Source organism: Anomalospiza imberbis, chromosome 6 (assembly GCF_031753505.1).
Source record: "Anomalospiza imberbis isolate Cuckoo-Finch-1a 21T00152 chromosome 6, ASM3175350v1, whole genome shotgun sequence".
NCBI classification, from domain to species: domain Eukaryota; kingdom Metazoa; phylum Chordata; class Aves; order Passeriformes; family Viduidae; genus Anomalospiza; species Anomalospiza imberbis.
In genome coordinates, this window is record NC_089686.1 from 34,508,941 (window position 1) to 34,532,386 (window position 23,446).

A 23,446-nucleotide genomic window follows, 5' to 3' on the forward strand; every position below is an offset into this window, starting at 1 on the left:
TGAAGTGGTTTCCCAGAACAATGAAGTATTCCTATGGGTCTGTATGCTCCGTCCCTCCTCCTGTCTCCCTAACACTCTGATCCCAGCTGGAAACATTGCCCAGGCAGAAAAAGACAAGAACACAAGTAACTTGCCTGTGGTTTTAGGGAAATGGAAGCAGGACAGCAAGCTCCAACCCTACAAATGGTTATCTTTGAGTGCATAATTCTTAATTATATACTTAAACAAAGCTAGAGTAATTTAGTAAGTTAAGCATGTAATTCCACTTTAACTGATGGGCAAGTCCCTAAATGCTTATGTGTACACAGGGCTGCTCCCTAACTCAGCTAAGACTCACCAGGGAGCCAGAGAGGCCTCACTTAAGTGGCACTGGGGATGCTTTAGCAAGGCACGGTACTGATGTGCACAAAGGTAGATGACAAAGCCATACGCCATATTTGTACCATGAGCTCAAGTCACCAAGAGAGCAACTCTGGGTGAAAATAAGCCACTTGTACTGGAACATGGGAGGTGGAGGGACAGATGCAGGCTGAGGAAGGCTATCCAGTCCCATTCATACACTGCAGTGGGCAGCTCTAAAGCCTCCCCACCAACTCTGCACCTCTCCACCTGCTAGCATGGTTCCAGCAGCAGCTCCAGGGGCATCATGGAGATTGGGGGACCATGCTGCTGCCCAGCCCAGCTCCCTCCACTGGTGCCTGCTTGCTGGACTAGTGGCCTGGCTGCTCTCAGGGTGTCTCCATACTCTTAGCATGAAGTTTCCATTTCTACCTTCAGTCAAGTCATGAAGCAGCATATCAAGTGAAAATATACAAGAAAGAGGAGAAAGCCAGCACCGTGGCTTAATTAATCTTATGGGTGGCTGCCATGCAGCAGGAAGAAGGGTAATCATGAAACCAAAGTCTTGGCACACTGCAGAAACAACACACTCTTACTGCCAGTACAGTGGAAAAGGGATTTAATACAATATACAAAGGAAGAAGTGGAGGGAGGAAGGGGAAAGAGATGAGGATTGCTTGACACTTTTGAGCACCTAAAGGAAGCTCTGTGACAACAGGGCCCATTTAAAGGATTACAGCACTAATTGCACATCCACAGTGTTCAGTAAGGAAGGTCACCTGAGCCACAGATGACAAGTTCACCAAAGCACAGAGAAGTGCAGTGAATGGATACATGCCTGGGCATGTGGCAGCCATGTTCCTCAAGCACTTGTATCCCTCATGCTTCTTTACCTTGCAGGGGCAAATACCCAGCACTGAATAATGTGCTCAAAGCAAGTGCCAACCACTCCTAATTCTCACAGCTGATGCCTCCATTTCCCCCAAAACTGAGCCGAGGGCAGAGAGTGAACAGCAACAAGAGACCTCTAAGCACTTGAGCTGCCTGCTAACAGCACCAAGGAATTTATCCACTGCAGAGGATCGTTGCTCTGGATAGTGTGAATTGGGTTTTGTGTGTATGAAGGCTAGATAAAGGTTAGGAATAAGAAGGAATTACTCCCTTTACTGGATGTAGCAAAGACATGATGTGTCTAATTACAAATGGAGACACTGTCAGACTTTTTCTACCTCCTCTGAAAATAAGGAACAATTTCATTCAAGACCAACACTAGTAATTTCTCCAAGGCCAACAGTCAGTTCAAACTAGACAGCACAAATGCTCATTGGCATTTTAGAGGTGAACAGCAAGTAAACATTCATAGCTGAACAGATACCCTGCTCTCTTCTTTGTGTTAGATATAATTTTTTCATAGGCAAAAGAAAATATAAAAGAAAAAATTGTTGCTAAGTAGCTTCCATCAAGGCATGTAACATCACCTTGCCAGGGCTGCCAACCTTGTGGGTAGGAAACTGGGTGAACATCCCAAAGCATGTTTCATGTGCTGGGTTTTATTCCAGCTGGATTCATTTTGGAGGGCAGAATCACTTAGGAAGAGATGCATGAGGAAACAACCAGCAGAGATGCATGATGGAGGAACTCACATAAAACTGATGAGCTGGAAGGGGGAAGAAACATGCAGCAGGGAGGAGATGGGTCTGTTCTGGCCAGCACAAATATCACTCAGTCGATGTGTGACTCAGTCAATCCACCCTGAGCTTGACATTTCTCTTGGTAGAAGATATCCTCTCCCCACTTTCTCCGGTCTAATGCACTGATGCTTTCATTTCAAAAGGTGACATGATTACAAGGAATGCTAAAAATACACATGGGCTTTCATTCCACTCCCCCATCGCTGGCAGAACAAAATTTCCAGCTTTTCTGTTAGCCACAAACAGTGATTTAATCTGAAAGGCATGTGGGAGAACAAGACCTCTGCTTTATTTTCATTATCTCCTCCTTTATGCAATGCCATCAACCAAGGCTCAGACTTAGGAGTCCAGTCTAGTTGTTTAGTAGACCATTAGTTAGCACTCTTAGTCCAGCCAAAGGGGAGAGAACCTTTCTCCTGACCATCCTTCAATCTTCCAATCCTTCAGCATGATTAAAGGGTACTCTAGCCCAGTAGCATCCAAACTGCCCTTGCTATTGTCCACTTCTGCTACTCTCCAAGGTCCTCACAGCCCCTTCCTTGCCGTAAGGCTGAGGATGCAGCAGACACACAGAGCCCAGCTCCATCACATGTGCAGCAGCCAGACACTCCCCCAGAACACAAGTCTCCCAGTAGCTGAGCACCACAGATGTCCTGCCAGCTGCTTGACATCCCTAGGAAGCCCAGTCCACAGCTGGGTAAGTAGTCCTTCCTGAGGGAATAGGGCACATGGATGCAAGATCAGGTGCTCCAAGATTCATTCCAGACCAGAGACGAATGCCCAATCAGTCTCTCCTGCACAAAGCCAGCTGAGCATTTAAAACATAGAGTGTTTAAGAAAACAAAGAGTTAACTACACAAACATTAAACTTTCCCTGCTGCAAATGCTCAATACACTTGCAATTCTTTGGGGGAAAAAAAAAATTAAATCGGCCTATGGATGATATCAGACTTTTTGCAGAGGAAATCTTCTAAAGGATGGGAAAGAATTTAATAAAATTACATCTTATTCATATAACATTAGGTCACTATAAACTTTATCTAGCTTTAAATGCTTTTATGTAACATCTGAAACATGGGGTTTTTTGTTTGTTTTTTGCTGTGGTTTGAAAGACATAGCAAAATACTAAGTTATGGTAATTCCTGCTTATGCATTAGGTATTCAAAATAGAAGCCTTAATTGCAACCTGCAAATGCTATAAATCTCAGCAACAGGGGATCAAAAGGAAAGAATACCCAGTAACACAGTTGTTTATCTAAAACCAGGACACATTAGTCTGGTACAAGACCTCAGTTGTTAGAGGGAAAATTTTCCCCTCAAGTGACAGATTCTATGAAATACTTCTGTATTAGGACAATTAAGAAAATACAAACATTTCTACTCAGGATCACTGTCAGTATCCCACAACTCAGAGAGTGACATTGGCTTTTCTTTGTCTTTTCAAAGGAGAATGTCTTTATGTCTCGGATTTGTAAAGACAAAAGGACAGAAATATTGAAAGGTACTTCTTTAAATACATGCTCCAAATTTTTCAAAATGTCATAGAAGAAAAGGGCAACTGAAAGCATTTTTGTTGTCCCCAGATTTTTGATTCTCTTAAAATCAGACACACATGAGAAAAGCTTTTTGAGGTGGACATTTTGTAGCGGCACGTAAGCCTCGTATAACAACTTCATAGTGAAGACATCTTTATGTACAAACCCAGCACATTACTTTATGTTGCAGTTATTGATCAAGAGATCATTTAAGTATAGAATTTGTATTAAGGGCTAAGGAATTGCTCCTTTGGGAATGCAGAAGCAAGTTCCTTAGTAAAATCAGAAACAAGAATTCTCTCTACAGAAAAATTAAACAGAGAGAAGATGACCTTTTGCTTCAACTACAGGATACAAGAATTCATTACTTTAAGATATTATTTTATTTAAAGAACTTTCATGTGTGCTTGAACCAACTTAAATAGTTTTTCAGCTCCTATGAAACAAAATCAAAAGTGAACTGACTATATAATACGTGTGTGTGTGTACATAGATAAATAAAAATGAAAAGTTTCAAAAAGCTCCGAAGTCATTCTGCGGGGCTGCTGCCACAAGGACGGCACAGCTGCACCCCTGCCCCCTGAACAGCCTGCTTGTCTGAGTGCTGCCAGGGGCCAGGCACCGAGCTGCAGCCTCTGGCAGACTGACAGCAGCGCTGCCAGGCCCTTCCTGCGTGGTGCACTCCATTTCTACAGAAGCGCAGGGTCCCCCTGCCACTGAGCAGCGGGCAGTGGCCTCCCAGCGCACAGGGTCACTGCTCTGCCTCCACCAGAACATGACCGTCCTGCCCAAGGCTCTGCACCGAGCCAGCAGTGCAAGGCAGCAGTTCTCCCAGCTCAGCTCTTTCCTGACATGGAGATATTCCCTGGCCTCGACATCAGGCGGGCAAGCGGGCCGCAGGCTAGTGTGACACTTCTCTGTTCAGCTTCTAATGGGATAATGAAGTGCGATTTCAGGTAGTAACAGCTCCTACTCCACATCGCAGGCCTGAGGCCATGTACTCACAGAAAAAAGAAGCTATCCTGGGTAAACAGATTTCACTTGGACTGAAAATTTTCTGTGTTTATTCACCGATTTGTTTTGGGAAAGCTTTTTCATTGGCTTCCTTGCCATTATCGATAAAAATACTTCTGCTAAGTATCTGGAACACAGCTAGGATTTGCCCAGATGCTGCAGTTATCTGGGACTCACCTAAGAAGAGTCACCAACTGGTGAGGTTCTCCCATCAGAGAACTCGTCAGATTACTTACACTGGAGCAAGGCTCACTGCCATTTACAGAAATGAGGGCTTTCCTATTCCCTAGTGAGAGCCCAAATGTCCTAGGTCTGGTTAAAGCTCTCCAAAGAGACAGAGAGAGAGACAGATATTGCCTTCAAATTAACCGTGGCTCATTAGCTGTTTCTACCTTTTCCTTTTTTAGTAACAAACCAGTCATAATTATTAATCATGATTGTTTGGAGTGAATCTAATTGCAGTGTTCCCTAAAGCATAGCAACACTCCCTCCACACCCAGCCAACCAAAATAGAAAAATCACATCCCAAAAATAGCAGCAAGAGACAGCGAACAAAACCTGGCCTCCAACAATTTGTGTCATTAGACCAGCTAGATCTTTGAGACAAAAATCAGCTGAGAGACTAACACTCTGGAAGATATTGCAACCTTCCTCTAAAAGCTAGCCAGAGGGTTTTTGCAGCAGAAATCCCCTACATCTCTCTCTATGCAAAGGGCTGGCTGGTGCCTACCCAGAAAGTGGCTTTGGAGGGCGCATGGCCAGCCCTCCCTAGGTGAAAGGCAAATTTATAGCATCCTCCATGTACCTCCTCTTCAAAGGACAGCTGCAGAGACAAAGGTGGAGTTTTTAAGTGATCTTTGCTGACACAAAGACTGGAAGATACTCTATAGTTACTGTGTTGGATGTAGGACTGCTGGAGTGAAATGCCTTTAATTGAGTTACACACAAGGTTCCACTATATCATTTTATGGTCTCTTCTAGAGATAATACATATAATTTCTGGTCCCACAAGTGAGTTGGGGAAAAACACAAAACATAACAAACCACCCAGATCAAGTTAATAGAGCTGTGTAAAAAAGCCAGGATTAGATAAGGTTTTTAGGCACTAAGTCTGGCTGGCAATTACTGTGTCCCTTGTGAATACTTAGCTCTGGATTTAGGAAGTTTACAAACCTAGACAGATACAAACATATTATCACAGGACTTTAAGGTCTTCCTACATCAGAGATGCTTTTGCCTAGCCCCTGAACCCCATTCATGCAACGGTGAAAAGCTCTCAAAGGACTTACCTGTGGTTATCTTCTAAAATTGTTGGAGTTATATATCCTCAAAGCATTCAAGCAGTTCTGAAAAAGTAAAGATTCTTCTGTTGCAGATAAATGTTTTTAGTGGTTTTCAACAGAAGGGAATCAAGCTGCACTACAATTTCTCCCACTCTAGAGCACTGAGACCCACCTGCATTTTGAAACAGAGATAATTCAGGGCAATGTATTTCACCTGTACTTGCAAGGCACGTTAAAAGAAACTTGACTTCTAAAAGCTGCCAAGTCTCTTAAAGAGCAGGAATGACAGCAGTTACAGATAGGTAAAAGTTGGGAGGTCACTGAGCCCAGCCTGCTGCCAGGCCAGGCAGAGTCCCCAAAGGCAGTACAAGCCAAGACTTCAACTGATACCACAACTGATCTTAGCCAAAAGGTCAAGAAGTGCTGATGAGGAGGGGGCTGAGGACAAAAGTGACTTACAGCTGCCTCTATGTCCTCTGCAGAGGAGATGCACAAACCTCTCTGGAATAATACTAAGAATTTATCATGGTAGGCAGATGGCATGTGACTTGCTGCTCTTAATATATAATCCTGAAAGGTGTGTTGCAGTTATCTACTGCATGTGGCAAGACACCTGAAGCAGCATCAATAAAGTAGTCTCACAGGGCCAGTTTGCTGACACTCTGTGCCCTTGCTGTACACAAGGTTATCTTTAATGGCAGAAAGTATTTTTTTATTGCTCCCTGGTGACTTAGAGGAAGCTGTGGATCCTCTGACCTTATTGCCCATACAACATGAGCTTTGGCTGAAGGATGGTCTAAGCAAAACTTTGCATTTGAAGTAGGAAAGATATATATTTTTATTTTATTTTATTTTATTTTATTTTATTTCATCCTTATCTTATTTTATTTCATCCTTATCTTATTTTATTTCATCCTTATCTTATTTTATTTCATCCTTATCTTATTTTATTTCATCCTTATTTTATTTATCCAGGACTGCATTCAGTCCTGCCTATAATATGACTTACCCTTGTCCATGCCATTATTTTCTAGATTTTGTCAAAAAGGTAGCTACATACATTGCCTCTGTAGTAGGCAATGCTAGGATTGCAATTTCTATCAACACCAGTGTGACACACTAAGATATTTATTGATCATTGTAATAAGAATTTACTGAGAGAATATTTTTTTTTAATCTGTCAAGAAACATATCAAATTTTCAAGGGAAAGAAGAAATAATAATTTTTTTTTAAATAGCATTATCAGAGCTGCCCAAATTTTCAAACTCATTCAGAGCTGGTAATCCTGTTACCAGAGAGTCAAGAGAGACGGGCCAAAAGCACCTGCAGAAGTACATAGGCCTTTGCTGTTTTTGCAAGCACTCATCCCAAAGGTTGGCCTTAACATCCATGAAAGCCAAACGAGGAGACTTCTTGGGATCCAGCTCGCCCAAAACAAGACTTATAAAGGCAAAGTGATCAAAACTCATAACTCAAGTGTTTTCCAAGATCAGTGGAACGGGGGAAGCAGCAGAGCAGTTCAACACCCACCTTGGCAGACATCTACCCCTCGATGAGGGGTACACACTGCATGTGACAATGTAAATGTTTGCACAGACACTTGACTTCTATGAAGATACTACGTGTCAGTGGGAAAATAAAGTCTCTTCTGTGCAACCTGGGCAGACAATCACTGCACAGAGCCAGCTCCTGCTAAGGCAACCATCCTCATCCCTCAGAGGTGATCCCTGCAAGTCCCGACCTTGGCAGAGCATTGATGGTGAAGAGAAACTATTCTTCAGATCTTCACTGTATGTGTAGAGAGGAAAAAACATTCTTTGTGGCTGCCTAAATATGAGTGTTTCTATCTACACATATATTTGATATATAATGCAGGCCCTCTAAAGACAGCTTTACATATGACAACCCATAAGAGATTATGGGTTTAAGGTATTAAGTATTTACCAAATTGCAGATCTTCTGTTACACCCCTTATGCAACAAAAGCAGAGTTGTGACTCCTCCAAGGGCAAAAGAAACCTCTCCAAGGACAAAGGAACAAGGCACAGAGACACTTTCATCGACTGCTGCAGCAGTTCCTAGATTACAGCATCTGCAGGCAGAGAGCTCAGAACTAACACCTGTTCTCCTCCTCATTTCTTGGCGCTTCCTGAACACACAGAAAGGGAAATACGCAAAGACTGTATGGAGTGTGTGGCTGTTAAAGTGGATAGTGCACACTGGGGGCAGAACTTTTAAGATCACGAGCAGTGTGTGTGAGAAAAATGGACCTGTCAGGTAACACTGCACAACACTGTGTAGCTTCAAGGGACAAAGACTGCTCAATTTTTAATTTCTGTTGTGAATAATTCATTACAGGGCTAAGAAATCTTCTTGAATAGATGAAAGGAGATAAAGGTCTCTTTCTCCTATTCATATTCCAAATCACTGCTCAATCAACTGGGTCTGTCCATACAAAGTAAAAGTTTCCATATCCAACTTTTTCTTACAAAGTCAGAAACTTCAGCCCACTTAAAAATGGACATGTTCTATGCTGGTCCTGGAAGATACACTAAAATTCAAACATTCAAAGAAATGTTTAAGACATTTCAATTTCTGATTATTTAAAATGTAGGGGGTTTTACATTAACAGAAACATACTGTGAATATTCCCAGCTGTTTCTCTGCAATGACTTCTCTAAGCCAAGTTGCAAAACACTGTCTATCATAACTCTCTTTTAAATCTTCCCCAAAAAAACCGTATCAGGACTAGGGTGAACTTTGAAAAATTTGATCAAACTGTATTCAAGTTCATCTTGATTTAAAGGATGATAAAAACAAGACCTACAATTTTTGCTATTATTCCAGCACAGCCAATTAAGATGTTTGTACTTCACAGGGAGCACTCAGCCTGAAAGGCCTTTTATAGGGAATGTGCAATCTCAGATTTTTGTGCTGAAAATTTGTGTTTATCTTTAATCACATCTTTAATTGCATCTGAGTCAGGATGTTTGCAAGGCAAAGAGCATCTGTGGTGGTGGGGTGGATAACCAAATAATGGTGAGACATGAGTCCTGAACTGTATGGACTGTAGGCACTTCAAATACACATGAACATGAGTAGGACTGAAATACTTCCATCTTTGATTGCCAGTTTGTTGCTAGACAGGTAACTTAAAATTATGGAAACCCTGAAGCATGTAAGCAGCAGTGATGCCTTTTTTTACACTGGAAAAAATCTTGGGTTTCTTCTTAATGTATCTTGACATATGAGCATGCTGTTTGAATATCTAAAAGTGACATAATTTAACAGACATGGGACAAATACATTTAGGCAGCGGAATTAGCAAAAGCAGGGAGGAAAAGGAACTAGTTTTCAAGGAAACTTCATCAGTTGGTGTAAAACACATTGTCATTACCTGGCATAGCAGAATATTGAACGCAATATGGGGTAGGTCTTTTCTTATGAGTTACTGAGCAGTGAAGTGCTCTGTTAAATTGCATGAGTGCCACTTTCTGAATGCAGGTGTGCACATCTGGTGAGGAAGGCTGGCACGCCCAACCACAAGGGTGTGCAGTCACATCCTTGTCAGTAAAGAGCATCGGCACTCACCAACTAACAGAGAAACTGAGTGGTGAACCCTGAAAAATATATTTTACTATTTTTTTAAAATATGCTTGATTGACATTTTGCAATCTGTTCTCTGAGAAAGACCTATTTTTGATACATTTACTCTTACTGAGAACACTTTCTGTGAAAAGTTTTGAAAACTGTTGAAGCATTTTATGCTGTCAATCTTTTAAGTCAAAACTACATTTTTAAGATCAGTGGTGGTTTTTCATCTCCAGAGTTAAGGTACCTGACGAAGAAGAATCAAGAATGGAAAAAACATGAAAAACAAAATAAAACATTGTACTTCATCCAAATGAAGGTATTTCTAAAGCCACTAACTTGCAAAATATTATATCTGACTTTTCATTTGGAGTTGAGTATTTTTTGAGCTCAGACATTTTTCCTGAGACAAAAATAATTTTCCTTTCTATTCTACCCAGAGGGACCAGTCAGAAAAAAATGCTGTTTTCTATTACTATTTTTGTCACTAAGCGTTTTTGCTTTCCGTATTTCTTTTTTTTTTCTACTTTCCTTCCTTTCCTTTCTTAAAATGCCCTATCTACTAAAAAGCAGAAGAAAATTGAGTCTGGAACTCAAGATTCTTTGCTCTTGCTCTCCTCTTTTCCTCTGTTTATTCAGAAGGAGTAAGAAAAGAGCTATATTAAGCTGAAATTTTATTCTGCTGTTTTCTGTTGAACAAAAGATAGTCCACTAAAGCCACTAAATCACAGATAACACTTCTCTGGGCAACATTATTAGGAACTGACAGCTGGAGATAGATGAAGATCTCATCTTTTAAAGAAAAAAGTACATTTAATTTCCTTTGTACATAACATAGAGAGCACAGCATTGTATATCTGAAGATAAAAAGAGATCCCAGTGTATGCTGGTTGCCATCCTTACAGAGATGTAATACTGGTCTCTGTTCTGAGCTTACATTGAGCTTTAAATTCAAATTCATTTAGAAACAACTATTCTTCAATTCATGGTAGACTGTGAACTTTAAAAAAGAAGGTGACATTTTACAGTGAGTTCCATTAGAAAAGAACAGCTCACAGAATGAATTATTACCTTTTGGGAGCAACACTGGAAGACAGGACAGAAAGAGGAGGGAGAGCCAGTCTGTAAGGCAGAGAGATGGGTTTGCCCCTGGTCCTCAAGGGATCATCCTGGGAGCCACCAAGCCTCCTTGAGGCTGATACCATAATGGATTTGATACTGAACACACACAATGGAGTTGGTATTGAACATCAAGGATCTCATCAAGTACCTTGAAACAGACATGCTAAAAAGCTATGGTCATTTTTTCCACCAGCTGAGGCACATCATGCCAGGCTCCAAACATGCTGGGTGAAAGGCAATGGATTTCTTCTACAGAGGCAATGGCAATGTATAGTACATCCTTATTTCTGGGGGACTTTTTTGATGTGGGTTTTTTTTTTGTTCCTTTCTCAAGAAACCTGTGACTATGACACATATACTATTCACATTTGCAATGCATAAACATATTTCATATGTCCTTTCTGCAGCACTACATCCTGTTGCTTTGATTGCAATTGATTTTAACACATCCCAGACAGCATGGAAACAGTGAGGGTGACATTTTGTTTGCCTGTGTTAAGTAAGACAGTTACACATGTAGTTAAACACATACTTAACAAGAAAATATGGTCAGTCCGATTCCAGTGGTATGAAAGACTGCTTTTGGCTCCTGGGGAGAGCACAACTTTTAAGAAAAATATTTGTATGGAGCTTTTGTTTCTAAGTCTAGAGACTATTTGTGTGTTAGCTGAGTCTGGTTGCAAGCCCTTGTAAGAAATTAAGGCCTAACACTAAGCAATTACCTTCCTTTGATTAAAGGCTCCTACTCAGCTAGTCTAAAATAAGAGTGGAAATTTTTTTGTGAACCTTACTCCACTGAAGGATGAAAGGTGGTTTTCCACTGAAAACACTGGCAATAACCAGCCTTTCTAACCATAAAAGCTTTAAGGAAAATTATTTAACCATCTTTATGTAAAAATAGTTATTCTGCTTTCCTAAGACTTCAAATCAAGCCCTTTTTTTTTTTTTTTCAAGTGGACATAGTTTGTAGCAAAGGATAATATAATATTAGGCTTTCCCATTTCTTGCAGAAATAAGTGTCTCTGGAAAATACAGAATATAAAATGAAACTTGCCCTGGATTCCAGCTGGAAATGCAAACATAGCAAGTCAGAGCAAATGCAAGATCATCAAGAAGTACAAGGGCCTGTGTAGGTATTTCACATGGTGAAAACTACTGTTTTGAGTTTCCCCCATACACAGGCAAGCATAGTGAAACACGAAGTGTCCACGTAAAACATCCAATGAACACTGACCTTCAAATTTCTCTAAAATGCTGCTTCTCTGTGAAGAAATTGATTTCTTCCTCTGCTTTTTGTGACTGGTTCCCAGCTGATAGACTTAAGTTGCTTTTCAGAAGTTTTTGCATTCTATATTCTGATCTAAAACTCCCATCACTCATGTCTTATTACACCATGACCTATCTTTTTTGGGTACTGGAGCCTTTTTCAAGACCTTGGAAGATCAATATGAGCAAGATTGCTCTCTGCATTCTGATTCTCTAAGTTTTTAACATCCAGTTGCTCCTCCAGATGTATCTAGGAACTTCAAAATTCAACTGCTGTGCTATTCAACAGTTTTGAAAGCTTTTTTGCACCACAGCAGCTACAGCTTTTAATAAGGCTCTCCTTCATCTGTTACAGCTGAACTGAGATATTGAGCATTTTGGGTTACCCACTCATCTGCACATTCAAAGTACTGTAGGAAAACAACTCTCAGTAAGTAGGATCCACAGGGCAGATCTCACACAGAGGTCTGGGCAGCATTTTGAGCTGCAGACAGCTGCCACCAGGAACCATCCAGGCAGATAACCACATACCTGTGGTGCTATGCTGACCTCTCCCTGTCCCTGGAGACAGGTGCCCCAGATTTCTTCCAATTCTATGTCCTGCTGCTTTTTTTGTTATGGAAGATCCCAAAGACCAACCTTGCTACAGTTTCTAGGAGAGGGATACACACCTTCTCCTTTACTGTCAGAACAGGGATTTTGAAACTGATTTTCAGCCCACATACACACAGACACCTAGCCAGGGTTGCTTCTTTTATTTCTAATTTCAGCAACACTGATTGGAAGATCTGGCTTCTTCAGTCCTCTCTTTTACCTTTGTAATACTGAACACCTCTGACTAAAGCCTTGTTTTCATTCTCCTCAGACCTGTGTATGGCAGTTAACAAAGAAGATGCAAAAATGTCAAGCAGTGTCTCAGACCTGACAATTGTACTTAATTACCTCTGGCCCCCTCCACTCACAGACGTTTAGAATTATGATTCAGGAGCTGAATGAAGTTGTCTTCAGGAGCCTTAAAAATAACTAGAAGTGCTCTAACTGGCTTTCAAAAGGATAATTCAAATAAGCAGCCAAACTGAGCAAGAATTCTGAACTAACTGAAGTTTGCCTCTCCTTCTACTGTTATGAACTGTAATTCTCCACATTTCTGGAGTGCCTTCTATTCTAGATTGCATGACAACTTAAGAGACTTAACTGGCTCTCAACATGACTTTCAAAAGTATTATTTCCAATTCAATGGGTAAGAAAAGCACAGCATAAAACATCAAGCCATTGTTCAAGTGCATGGCAATAAAGATGAATTGCTGGAATAGCCCTTCCCATTTTATGAAAAGTACAGCTTCTGTACCAGTTATTGTTGGTTTAGGGTTTTTTGTAATTCATAAATGAGTCAACATTATAAAAATTATTAAAATAAGTCAGCATTAAAAACATGGTAGGTTTATATTTTAGAGGACAATCAATAGATATAGGCTGTCTTCTAAAATGGAAGTTGAAGAGAAGGGCAAGTTGGAAAGTCTTCGAAATGTATATAATTTTTTCTCAGAGATGCTAAGATAAATCCATTGCTTTCCAGAGAGGCCACTTCAAAGGTAGTTACAAATATGCCTTCAGAAACAACAGGATTTAGTGCCTAAGAAAAAGGGAAAGGCAACCTCACAACCAGCAAACAATCAACCAAGATTGGGTTCTAAGTTAGGACATATGATATTACTCCATATAAGTAATTATTTACAACTACATTCCAAACCTGCAGAAATGAGATGACCATTCCCAGAACAGTCTTTGCAGAATATCAAATTACTAAAAATACACAGGATAGTTCAGTGAGTGTTTGTTCATCAAGAAAACGGACAATCTTAAGGGCATTTATTTCTTTAAGAGAAATATCTTTGCTTCTTCCCGTGGAGAAATGGGTTGCTTCTCCTCCACGTGTTGTTCTTAGAAAGCCATGTGCTTGTTTCAGGAGTAGCGCTGGTCCATATTGTGAGCCATCGTGCCAGCCTGGGAGCTGAGCACAACTCTCCATATGCAAAGCAATGGCAGCTTCCCATCTCCTTCAATCAAAGCAGGGAAAAGGAAGATGTGCATCCTCTCAAAAAGGCAGTGAGTTTGCAGAGTCCACACCAATGGGGAATGTAAAGCTACATTTCCAGTGGTCTAGCTCTCACTGTAACAGTAGCAGTGATACAGCAAGAGTCTTGAGAACACTGTCAGTGTAGCCAAAGCTCTGATGTCCTTTGAATGATCAATCTTACAGTCAGTGGAACTGCATCTGAACTTGAATTTAAGAGTTGAAAATGTTCTTAAAAAGTTGCAGTATTAATTACTCCTTAGTTGTCATCTTTATATTTTATTTTTCTAATGACATAACAATTAAACCAATTTTCTCCTTGTCTAGGTCTAGTACAGCTTAATGCCTCTGTATTCTAGCTTTTCACTGGTTTCCCTACAGCATTTATTATTACCTACTCTTGCATTGTTCCTCTTATTCCTCTCCTGAGTGGTTTAATTCATTCATACTTTGATTTAGAAGCAGAGATATCTATGACATTGAACAGGGACAAACACAAACACACAGCTCCAACTTTGTTCCAGATTTCATCCACCACGTTCCGATGGCTTTCACAACTCTATCAGAAGAAAACATGCACAAAACATGCTTAAGATATTTCATGTGATGCTTTATGAATTCCTTTATAACTCCCTAAAAATCAACATTAATTCTTCCTCCTAAGTGAAAGACTGGGCCTCACCACTGTCAGTCTAAAGAAAATGAAGTGCTGAGAGAAGATCTACATGAGGAGCCTACCCTAAAAAAGTGTCCAAAAGGATATTCATATTACAGTTGACACATCCTGCAGCGGGAAGTAAGGCCACAGTTTTTCCAAAAACAGCTCCAAAAGGATTTACAAATAGGTGTCACGGAGAGTTTTGAAATGAGACTCTGCTGTTAATGTGTGCTCTATGGCTTCATTCCTCTGATGAGGAGTTTCACAAGTCTGTCGCAATACTTTATCAAACGCTTCATTTCATTTGAAATATTGAGTAGGTGCTTCTTCATTGAACTTTCTCGGCAGAAGGGTCCTGAATGTCAGCAAAACGTCCTCTAACAGCAAATATTTCGCACACAAAGAGAAATATAAAAAGACAAGCATTTCAGAAGATTTGATTGAAACATAAAAATTTCTATGCACATGCACAAATATACATGTAAGATGAGCTTTGCCACTATGTAGTGGTTCAAGAAGATTCTGCTACAATATTTACTCACAGAGAAGCAGCACAGCTCTTTGCGAGGAAGAGTTCTTCCAATTTAAACTGAGAGGTTCCAGAGCAGAGGTCCAGCCTGCATGAAGGTATTGATAAACTAATCACAGAAATTTGACCACAGCTAAACAAATGTTATTTGACCAATTATTAGCTGACACTCAGTACATGCCTTTTTGCAGTCCTTGGAAATGAAACACAAGAGTATTATTTAGGCAAAATTGGACTCATTGTTCTGAACAGCTCATAATCCTGTGGACTCCCTTCCAAGCTAAAGAGCCTGAAATCATGCAGAGGCTCCCTGAAGCAGCACTTATCTGGTCACACACATCTAGATGACAGCACTGTTGTTCTCATTAGGATGACAACTTCTGGTACTGACAAGTGACTCTTGAAATGTTATTCCTTGCTGAAGCAGTTTTGAATGTTAGAGACTGAAAAACAATGGGATATTCTCAGTAGAATAATCAGCTTTTTTAATTGAAAATTCACATATACAGCCTGTGGTACTCTATACAAATTAATGCAAACAAAGAGCTTAATATAATACAGTGCCTTTTGGACTGATCTCACAGTTACTTGTATATATACCAGCTGAATTGTTCAGTGCAAATGCTCCCATGTCTGTTCCTGACACTGGATTAAAAATTAAGACAGTCCAGCCTGAGACTTTTTTTCCCCAGAGGCACCAAAGTTGGCTTTCTCAGTCACTCTGTCTTGAGACGGAGAGCCTCCCGCTGTTGTTTCTGAACTGTCCTGGAATCTTCCCACAGACTGGGTCCTCTGATGTTCTCCCAGTTATCCAAGTTCGATTTTTCCAGCTTCTGCAGACAAACAGCAAAAATAATAGGGTCACCTTGATGGATCCGTTATTTAAAGTACATATGATTCCAAATTGATTTTTTTTTCACAAGAAACTCAGTATCACCATTGGGTTGATGAACTTTCATCTACTCTGTATGAGAAGTTCAACAAGAAGGAAGAAAAACCTAGTAGTTATCCATATAGCTACATAAATGACCAAGACAGGCATTACTGCATCTGCTTGTCAGCAGGTAAGTAACACTTAAGGACAGGAAGCACTGCAGCATCTGAGCAAGACTGAAGATACCTTGTATTCACTTTTTCTCCTCTCACCTTGTTTTCCAGATCTGTTCTTCAACAGTAAGTCTGCCAAACACTGAAGTAGTAGGAGTGACAAGTATTGGTATAGCTCATCAGAAGGATTAGCAATTAGTGAGCAGAAGTATCCTGTCAGCAAAAATACAAAGCATGCTGGAAAGGATTCATTATCTAGCACAAAGAGAGACAGCAACAGTGCAAACCCCTTCAACCCATGTGGTTCTAACTTGAGAGAGGCATGCAATGCTTTCTGCTGACTAGTCTCCCATGGCACCCAGCCACCACAGGCAGGCCTCTTACTGTCATACATGAGATATGCTGACTGACTGAACTGCCAGGTATTGAAAAACTAGATTCCATTACCTTTTTTTTTTTTGTGCCTACTTCTATCATCCCCCCTCAGAAGTACCAACGACTTAGAGGCAACATAAATGAAGAACAGGTGCCCTTCTGACCTCACCTACTATGTGCTGCAGTCAAAGAACATAAACATATTCACAGTCCTATTGGCAAAAGCATAGCTTTCCCTTTCCAGGACACAGACTCAAGTCTCACATGCCAGCTGTGGAACAGCACACTGGACATGGTGGGAGACTGAGGAGAGGGTCAGCACCACTGCCAGAATCAGCGCTGTCCTAGACACTACTAAACAGGGCAACACTGCATTCCAGTAATGAATGATACTTACTGCAGTGGGACTTAAATCTGACCTGTGATCAAGGCCTCATCTCAGCATGTGCTGTAAAAATACACCAGAAAATACTCCATCCTGCCCCGAGCCTGTGGCCTAATTTGTCTACTATCAATCATTCAAATAAATGGCAAACACCCAGGGACTTGAATAATAGCTGCAAAAAAGTTCAACAGCTACAATAGAATAGACCTACTGCTTAGTTCACGTTATGTGAAAGTTTCCTGACACTTCTACAACTGAGGAAATTGCAATGAGGTTAGTCAGGTATCAAAAGAAATTAGGCATGACTCTACAGAAGATATATGAGAACACATGCACAAACATAGCAGACTTTCACAAGGTAAGAGCAACTGAATATTTTGTACAGTAGAGTTGGCATAGGTCTTTGTGAAGAATTGTCTTTACTACTTTATCTATCTTATGCTTAGCTGGTACTTAATTTCTCAGAAGGGATCTGAGCTGACATGGAAGGAGAGAGAAGGAGGATAGGTACTCATCATCCCACACAACAAGGAATATCTCCTCCGATTGCAAATTCAGAACATCTGATTCTAATGGAAGCATCAAGGAAACTACATTTAAAATAACCTCGTGCTTTAACAGAAGGGATGCATGCTGATTTCATTCAACACAAAGGTATCACACACCTGTGAGGATCTCAACTATTCCAAAGTTGTTTGTCTCCCAAAGCCTGAATAATAATCAACTTTTAAAATAAGTACAAAAAAACCTGTGGTATCTAAAGTTAGGCTACATAAAGAAGTCTATATCAAAAGAGACATGTGTAGTGAAGATCTTTACCAAAAAGTTCATATTAATTTGTCCCTGAAACTTCATGGAGGCTTTACAGAGAGAAGGTTTGTCAAAAACAGGAAGCATTTCAAAACTATAGTATCCATACAAACCAGTACCAGAAAGTATCTTGGCAGTTTCCAACATAAATCATAAAGGTACCTAGAAAACACACTGGGATACACCGACAGAATAAAACAACCAAGGGTTACGTGCAGTGAATGGTATTGCCCGAGATGACAAATAAGATCTATTGGTCAATTAAGAAATAAAGGTTCTAATACATACATAGGAAGACTATTCTTTTTTAATCATGGTATTTATAGAGATCATTAACATTTTGTGTCATGTATAAGCACTTTGTAGTATCTTACTACAATTCAAGAAGAAAGCACCTTCCTTAATACCATGGGACAGTATCTGCAAAAATTTAGTTTATGGGATAGTTATCAGTCATCAGAAGGCAGAATGATTTGACATTCCAACTTTCTGAACTGATATTATCCAATTTTGGCATAACAGAGCACTCCTGTTGCATGTGGATAAGCATAAGAAGGAGTATCGCTAATGAAAAAGGGGATGTGAAAATCTGTTCTGCAATGCTTTCCTATTGAATAGCTATTTTCACATATATCTAGGCTGGTTCTGGGGTAGAATTAAATTTTTTTAAGTAGCAAGTATAGGGATATGTTTTGGATTTGTGTTGAAAACAATGTTGGTAACACAGGGACGTTTTCATTACGTGCCAAGGCTGTCTCTGAGTGGCTCACACAGTGCCAAGGCTGTCTCTGCTTCTCACTCCACCCCACCTACCAGCGAGCTGAGGGTGCACAGGAGGGGACACAGCTGGGCCAGGTGACCCCAAGTGACCACAGGGATATCCCACACCATATGGCACCATGCTCAGCATGTGAAGCTGGGGGAAGAAGGAGGAACGGGGCGACATTCAGAGAGATGGAGCCTGTCTTTCAAAGCAGCCTTCAGATGTGATGGAGCCCTGCTCTCCTGGGAATGGCTGAACACCTGCTGCCCATGGGAATTGGTAAATGAATCCCTTGTTTTATTTTGCTTACACCAGCACCTTATGCTTCAGCTATTAAACTGTCCTTATCTCAATCTATGAGTTTCCCCACTTTTACCCTTCTGAATCTCTCCCCCATCCCATCATGGGGAGTGAGCGAGCGGTTATGTGGGGCTTGGCTGCTGGGGTTAAACCATGACAGTACCTCACATACAACTGAGTAAAACCCTACCCTTTTTGCTTGGCCACTGACATGAAAATTCTTACAACAGAATCATCCCAGAATAAATAGCTACATTACATGTATGCTAAAGACATGCACACAGCTACATTTTAAATTCATCTTAGTGATGAGAACACCAGATTGACAGTCCTCTTAATTAGGTGTAGCACAGGCTGCAAAGTTACACAGCTCCTTCAGATTGCCTGAGCTGTACAGTGAGAATTCAGGCAAGCAGCTAGTTCTGCTCTCAGATGAAGCTGAAGTCAACATCTTTCATTCTATCTGGCTAGGTCCTCTTAATTTCTTATTTCTTTTTTTCATTTGAGCCACTTGGACTCTGCCTACCTAACTTTATGAAGACATCACATCACATGTTAAACTACTTCCAGCTTTTACTAAACTGAAATTCATATGAACTGGAAGGCTAAAACCCAAAATACTTCTTCTCCCAATTCAAATGTACTAAACACTCAATCATTGGAGACTACAATGAAATGTAATCAGATCAGATCAGCAGCACTTTTCCTGTTTGTCTCAAATAGCCCAAAGGATATTGAAAATTAGCTGTTTAAAGTAAGATCAGTATAGTCCATTAAATCTACTGATTCACTCCCTAAATCAGCTAAACTGCCTCTTAAGAGTACAGGACTGACAGAAGCTGTAAATTCAAGGCAAAAAATGCAGTTATTCAGACAGGCACAGTGAAAAAGAAAAATATGTTCAACTGTTTGCCACACTTGACTTTTAAGACTTATTAAACGGGATTGACTGCTGCAAAGGTACCAAAAAGGACATAAAAAGACCTTAACTTCTTAATTGCTGGTTCAAATGCCTGGCTTAAGTACAAGTTATAAGCCTCTGACAGGCTTAAAAGAAGACAAAATTTAAAAAAGAGTTTGAATTCTACTCTTGCAGGATAGTCTTCATGCCACAATACACAAACTGAAGTCTGCAGAATTTCATTTAGAGCTATTAATGTTCAGCCTGAGTAAATTCAAGGTGGCCACTTTAAAAAATGCTTGGCTTTAGTCTGTTTCTCACATGTAAAAGGAGGGATGAGAGAATCCTGTTTATTTTAGAGCTTGATGAAATAAATTCTGTGATGAACACCACAGAAAGAAATTGCTCTGATATAGAGAGCCAATTATTTCTCATCATTATAGTAAGCAAACCCATTTGCAGACAAAAGACGAGCCAGGGAAAAATATCCTCATGGCTGTAAGAAGCAGTGAAAGAATTAAACCAATTGAACAGTCTGGTTTTTAAAAGTGTCAAAAAAGCTTTAAGAGACAAAAGGTATATTGAGGAGCTCCATAATGATATATAGATTAAGAGATACGGAATTACAGCTAACACTGAATCTGCAGTCTTGTGCATAACTGAAAATCTTCACTTCATCATTGCACTGATATGGCTTTAGAGGGGTTTTTTATATAACTCGTTCATAAAGCCATCTTTTTGACATCTCATTTCTTAATATAAACTGGGTGTTACTTACTTTGCCAAGGAAGTGTCATAGTTTAATGATTAGTGATTTAATAATCTGGGATTTAATAGCCCATGATTAGTGATTGAATCTTCAGTTTAAAAAGAAGGGTTTTTTTCCCAATTAGAGAATGTTTCATTTTTATGATATTAGAAAACAAGCAAGTTAGTAAGCAGCAAAATATGGCCAGAATGAGATTGGTTTTTGTTCATTAAGGGAAGAATTGCTGGGGGTGAGAGGGGACTGGCACAGAAGATGTGTACTGAGGAACTGCACCACCAGTTTGTCTGTGCAACGTTTTCCCCATGCAAAGCATATGAACAGGACTTGCCTCCACCTCAGAGGTGTCACAGAATTTAATTAATGTTCACAGAGCACTCTCATAGTTTTATGTGAAGGTGTTACAGTGATACAAAGTGCTCAGTAAACTAAACAATAGTATCACTCAGCTAAAACTACATAATTACACAGTCTTGAATTTTTAACATAAGAGAAAGTAACATGAGACAGAATTACTTCTGGAATTAGACCTTGCCATGATTTCATCCTAATTTACAATCAGTTTTCCTTCTTAAAATTCAGAATCTCTTAAAACCACAATAAATCTCAGAGGATAATCCAGTGCCATTTATGCATTACACCTGCAGATCACCCAAAATGGACTTCTCAGTCCAAAAGATTCACAAGCTTTATGACAGTCAAGAGAATGGGTGCATGGGTTGTTTACTTTCAGTGTATCTTCTTTTCCTAAGCAAAAATGAAACTCAGAAAGGTCCAACATAAATAACTGCATGATTACAGTAGTACAAGATCAAACATCCCAAATTCAGCAAATTCCACTTTTAACTAAGCAATTAAGTACATTTAGGACAGTTTCCATTTCTCTCATATAGAAAAGTTTTATCAAGCTATGGTTATTCTGCCTCAGAAAGAGAAGTGCTGCTTACTAAGATTTATCCCTAAATCCATTACTTGGGAGACCTAGCCAAGTCAACAGGACCAAGGAATTTCCCAAAGCTGACTGCTTGGTCTTGCTAAGTTTGCATCATACTAAACTTTTTAAAGAGATGTCCTAGTTACTGCAGCTCAAGTGTCTAAAATAGGAGCAGCCAGGGACAGACCTTTGGGATGTTTGCAGCATCTTTTTCAATTAAATAAAGGTGAACTTCACTGAAGAGGATGTGTGATCTTTAACAGTGCAGAAGACCAGTAAAAAAATGACATTTCTGTTGCTGCTGAGAAGACCATACAAATTTCTACAGCACATCCCTATCTGGAGACCAGAAAGCCCTCCTGACACCAATGAAATGGTTTATTTCAAACAACTTCCTAAGACTATGAATACTTGGAAGTGTGGACATTTTTTTACGTTCTGTATATAAAATCTGGCACAGTCTGTCCTTCTAATAAAGATAAAAAGATACTCTAATAAAAAAAGGATGAAGTGTACCAGGATAAAAAAATATGAGACCCATGAGTCACACATGGTGTTTTTCCTTCTGAAGAGATATGAAAAACAAGGTTTCTTATGTGAGAAGGAAAAGTTGCAATGAACACCACAGCAAAGGGCCAAGAGATTACCACAACAAGAAACGATCAGTTACCACCATGAAACTACTAACAGAAGTGTATGGGCATAAGAAAAGAAACAACTAGAGAAAGTTTACAACAACAGTGTCAAATTAAACTTAAATCCAGGCCATTAAGAAACTACTTTAAAGTAACCACACTCCTTCAAATCAGCAGTCAACCTTACCAAGCAGCTGACCCTTCTGAATTGGTGGGCTCAATCTCCTGCCTCTCATATGCTCCCCCTTTTACCATGGTCTCACTTGGTTCAGGAAACATTCACACAGCTAGTGTAGTTTAGGACTTCTGCTTCTCATCTACACTTCCCTGCTGATTTTCCACTCACCTCTCTTCCAGAATTTGCTTATCAATATATATGCTGAAACAGAATGCTTTTCCCTGTTGAGAAACTATGATTTGGGCTAAACATTAACAGGGCAATTTCAAATCGTTCAGCCATAAATAGTTTTACAGTAACATCAATGGCTACTGTTTGATTTGTGCTGTTAGGCAATTTCTCATAGGGAAAAAAATCCTCCTGTTTCTTCTCTGCAGCTAACATCCCCTTTCTAATTGATGAGAACAGTAATAGGAGCATTATTCCCATACTCCATACTGTACTGCCAGTAACAGTAAAGCTACTTCTCAGCAATACTGCCGAATGTACAGCTCACAAATAATAAGTGAATAACTCTACCTGTCATTCTATTAGAACTAACAGGTCTTCAAATCAGAAAGACTTCTGTCTTAGAAAGATCAAGACATCGTTTTAAATTTTTACAAGCATGAAGTTTTAGAAGGTAAGGTCTGGGGTCTTTCTAGAGCTGGAAGGTATTTTGGTTTTGAACTGCATTGTCTTAAAGACTATTTATGTTAGAGCTGTAAGATGGCACAGGGGGACACTGGCTCTCCAATGACTTGAGGGGAAGATGCTATGAACAAGATGGATTATTACATATTGACTTACCAACACCATTTCTCTCAGCCTGTGAACCTCCCAGTGATGCCTCTCAGCTACACCTGGGCAAATACCAAGTTTTACCAGACACACAATGAAGTCAGAGGTAAAACTTGGGAACTTCTTCATTCTATTTTTAGAAATTTGGTTATTTAGCTAAGAAGTGTGAAAACTCCAGGGTCAGCCTCCACTAGAATCTTGCATATAATTTTTCTGTTTGATCAGTAAGCCTGTTAGAACAAGCAGTAATACACTCTCTGACAGTAACTTGCTAAAGCAGAGTACCTTTTTATAGTATACTTTGAACATTAAATAATGATGGGTAACAATAATTTGAGAAGTGAAGAATATGCAAGAATTGTATAATAATTTTTTAAAGCATGTCACATTTAGACTTGATTGTCCACGTGGACATAATTTGGAAATACACTGGCAATCACAAAATACTCAAGATAGTGCTTTTGAAATTG

General features: G+C 39.9%; 1 protein-coding gene across 2 annotated transcripts in view; it reads right to left on the bottom strand.

The window, feature by feature from the left end:
* Positions 1-15,563: 15,563 nt before the first annotated feature.
* Positions 15,564-23,446, bottom strand: part of COX16 (cytochrome c oxidase assembly factor COX16) — a 44,943-nt gene continuing 37,060 nt past the window's right edge. For both annotated transcript variants that reach the window (XM_068193272.1, XM_068193271.1), the window contains exon 4: positions 15,564-15,935. In XM_068193272.1, the coding sequence (XP_068049373.1) occupies positions 15,819-15,935 (117 nt within the window). In that variant the 3' untranslated portion in view covers positions 15,564-15,818. The remainder of the gene's footprint in view (positions 15,936-23,446) is intronic.